This window comes from Ipomoea nil, unplaced genomic scaffold (assembly GCF_001879475.1).
Source record: "Ipomoea nil cultivar Tokyo-kokei standard unplaced genomic scaffold, Asagao_1.1 scaffold0380, whole genome shotgun sequence".
Lineage (NCBI taxonomy): Eukaryota > Viridiplantae > Streptophyta > Magnoliopsida > Solanales > Convolvulaceae > Ipomoea > Ipomoea nil.
In genome coordinates, this window is record NW_017616808.1 from 40511 (window position 1) to 44313 (window position 3803).

Genomic DNA, 3803 nt, shown 5'->3' on the forward strand with positions numbered 1-3803 from the left:
GATAACTCAATCGATACTGTCAAACATAAAAACAACTCCCCTAACTAAAGTATGAGTTGCAAATTGTTTAACAAATGAGAAACAAATATGATAGATCAATCTCGCAATTTTTTATAATATCACTAATAACAAGACTAACAATTTAGGCTGAATGATTGATAACCCAATCGATACTGCCAAACACATAAACAACTCCCCTAACTAAAGTATGAGTTGCAAATTGTTTAAGAAATTAGAAGAAAAAAAATGAGAGATCAATCTCATAGTTTTTTTTTAATATCATCAATAACCGAACTAACATTATACTAACAATTTTGGCTGGAGGGGTAATAGCTCAATCGATACTGTCAAACATAGAAACAGCTCCCCTCCCCTAACTAAAGTATGAGTTGCAAATTGTTTAACAAATGAGAAACAAATATGGTAGATCAATCTCGTAATTTTTGTTATATCACCAATAATAACAAGACTAACAATTTAGGCTGGAGGGTTGATAACCCAATGGTCCCAACCGATACTGTCAACCCTAGAAACAACTCCCCTAACTAAAGTATGAGTTACAAATTGTTTAAAAAATGAGAAACAAATATGATATATCAATCTCGTAGTTTTTTTAATATCATCAATAACAAGATTAACAGTAGACTAACCATTTAGGCTGGAGGGTTGATAACCCAATTGATACTGTCAAACATAGAAACAGATCCCCTAACTAAAGTATGAGTTGCAAATTAATTGTTTTACAAATGAGAAACAAATATGATAGATCAATCTCGTAGTTTTTTTTTTTTTAATATCGTCAATAACAAGACTAATAGTAGATTAAAAAGAAATCCGAGATTTTGAATAACCTCAAAAGCATCACTCTCAACATGTAGAAATCAATATAAATTAGAAAAGTTTCTATTATTTTGAAATAGTCCTAAAAAAAAAAAAAAAAAAATTTAAAGTAGTGCAATCAAAATGAGGGAAAGTGGGGTGTGTTAGATATTGGTTCAGATATGCCCTCAAAGAAATCTTACTGCGGAAGCCCCTTTTACCCCCAAGTGGTGAGAGCAATCCAGGTTGAAGGGGGAGAAAATGGGCATAATTGTACCTCACAGGTTCCAACTACATCCTAAATGTAACATTTTGGATAAATTCTCTATCTGTCCATTTGGTTTAAAGGATAAAAACAGATCGAAAATAAATGCAAGCAATAATTTTTAGAGAATAGAATAGAGAAGCTAAGGAATCAAATAAAAATATTATTAAATTATTTGGTTTAAAAAATTGTGAAGAAAGGTATTATTTGAGAGTTCATTATGAAAAAAATTAAATAAATTTCATAATATAAAAATCTATCTCCTTTCAAAAAAAAAAAAAAAAAAAAAAAAAAAAAAAACATATTCCCCCCTTCTCTATAGATCAAAATGACTCATCAGCAGCAGCGCCTCAGTTTTAATTTGCGGCCACCGTACCTTAAACTTATATTATATTATAATATGGTTATCTCTGATCTGCAAAATTCACTTCTAGCTTGTCAGCAGTTACTGTCCATCATATCCCCATGGCCATCTATCCATCAAAATTCAAAACCCTCTCACGGATTCCTCTTCCTCAGATTCCTCCACGGCGTTGAGACCTGTCACCGTCACTGAAACCTCCCTGGTGGTCGCCGGAAGCCCCAGGTGAAGTGGGCCCTCCGGCGAGTTAGAGTGCGCACCAGTTCCTGCAGGTTTCATCACCAAACCATTTATCACACCATATGGCGGCTGCGCCCATGTTGAGGTTGACGAAGGCGGAGACTCAGTCAGCCTTCTCACATGAAGCCTATATTTCTGCAACCAAACATATATAACATGTAAGAAATATGCCATGCAACATGCAAGTGGATAGGATCTGTTGGTTATAAACTCTATCAAACAGAACCCAAATATGACTTTTAACAGGGACTTTCTTGGTTTGAGTTGATCAGTTATGACTAGTCTAGACTGATTTGACTAGGGTTACAAGACAAATTTTCTAATACACACTCGAGTAGTGTTGCTGGCCTCCTAGTCAATCAAATATATATATAACTTGTCTGCTGCCTAATTTCTTCCTTCCCAACAAAACAAATGCATTATATTATTACCTGCAAATGGCTTTTGACTTCATCATTGGTGAGACCATCAACATTCATAATTTCTCTAATCTGCTTCGGTGTCGCTGCTGCAAAATGCGATATTCGATCTTAAATTTACGTTAACATGCATATATACGTACATACCGACAAAATTATCAACACGAGAACGATATGATCACCGAACAGTTGTTCTTTGTCGTTATTTAACGGTTTTAACTGTTATCCGAGGCCGTTATTTAAATCAATTACAGACGACACTTTTTTTCCTCCTAGCTTATCAATAATCAAATATAAATCCTTTCAGCTTTTCAAGATTCCCAGTCACAGAATCATATACTAAGTGCCCAGATTTTAAACAAAACTTATTTTATACTCTCAGAATTATCATACAAAGCACAAAGAGTGCACAAAGAATCCATACCAGGCCTGTTCTTGCTAGGACACGAACCCATGACCTTCTATTTAGAGAGTCACTTCATACCACTAAACCAGGTCATTGGCATAGAAGAAAATATATATTCTAAATTTATTATTTTAGATGTTATAACATGTATTTTTGTGTCAAATAATTTTATAAATACAGTAACATCTCACCTTATGTTACTTTTTTAAAGAATTTATTTCTTCCCAACTAAAAAGTTGAGCAAATAAATAATGATATACATTTATAATTTATATATATTACATATATTATATGGTGTTATCAATATCCTTCATATTCATATTCATGGTCAGGTATCCATAAATCCGTTGACTGAGGTAATGCAATAAAAGACATTCAGATTACTGGAATTTAAAAGAACCAAAAAGTCAGATTCATTAACGATAAAGCAAATGAAATTATTATAAACCTTGTGCTCCACCGAGCTTATCAAGGGCGTTGACGAATCGCTGATGAAGCTCCGGCGACCAACACCGCCTCTGTTTCCTCTGTTCTTGCTTATTCATCGTCTTTGAAGAATGGGAACGAGATGATGAGCTTTTATAAGCCACCACTGACGGCGGCACCGACGGCGGAGACAGCGACAAACAGGGAACTGGTAAAGCATCTCTTTTCAACGCATCCTCCTCCTCCCCATTGACACCACCCTGTCACGATCAAAAAAAAAAACAACAAAACAAAAATTTAGTAAATGGGGGCAAAAGGAATTCATTAATAAAATAATGAAAAATTAATCTAACAGGGTGGTTCCACAGGGCAGAGATCATCCAGTTTTTCGTGTCACCCTGATCGTTTGACCGTTTTGTCCCGATCTCTTTATCAAAATTATCCTTCATTGGTAAAAGCTCCTCTACCACTGCCGGTAACTTTTCCTTTCCCTTAACCTTCAAACATTCCCCCCTCACCTTCTCGATTTCTGGAAAACAGATAAACAAAAAATAAATATATACGCACAGAATAAATGGATCTTTATCAATTTAAAACAGAAAAAAAAAAAGGTAAAAGAAAAAGGGAGGGACCATCAGTGAGAAGACTCAGAGTATAAGGGAGTTCACGTCTGTTGAGGTAGATTTTCTTTGCCTCTTCTTCTAAGGCTTGAAGAAGGGAGTAAAGCTTCAAGAGTTTCTGGGAATCATCATCAATAGCAGAAATTTCAGCAAGAGCAATTGAAACGGATTTAGGAACTACAAATTCACAGTTCAGATCGATGTTCCTTTCACCAAAATTCTGGGCCATTTTGTTTTCTCTTTCAGA

The 3803-nt window shown here is 34.8% G+C and overlaps 1 protein-coding gene across 1 annotated transcript; it reads right to left on the reverse strand.

Moving 5' to 3' along the window:
• Nucleotides 1-1403: 1403 nt before the first annotated feature.
• LOC109171729 (myb family transcription factor EFM-like) lies at nucleotides 1404-3803 on the reverse strand. The gene is made up of 5 exons (XM_019320785.1): nucleotides 3569-3803; nucleotides 3290-3465; nucleotides 2959-3196; nucleotides 2117-2193; nucleotides 1404-1820 (listed from the first exon to the last, which is right to left on the reverse strand). Exons 1-5 carry the CDS (start codon nucleotides 3783-3785, stop codon nucleotides 1572-1574), a joined length of 957 nt encoding a protein of 318 aa, XP_019176330.1. The 5' UTR covers nucleotides 3786-3803; the 3' UTR covers nucleotides 1404-1571.

Coding starts and splice junctions, on each gene's coding strand:
- LOC109171729 (XM_019320785.1), bottom strand. CDS start 3,785: ATGGCCCAGAATTTTGGTGAAAGGAACATCGATCTGAACTGTGAATTT. Junction 3,466..3,568: donor TCTGAGTCTTCTCACTGATG/GTCCCTCCCTTT, acceptor TCTGTTTTCCAG/AAATCGAGAAGGTGAGGGGG. Junction 2,194..2,958: donor TAAGCTCGGTGGAGCACAAG/GTTTATAATAAT, acceptor CGCATTTTGCAG/CAGCGACACCGAAGCAGATT.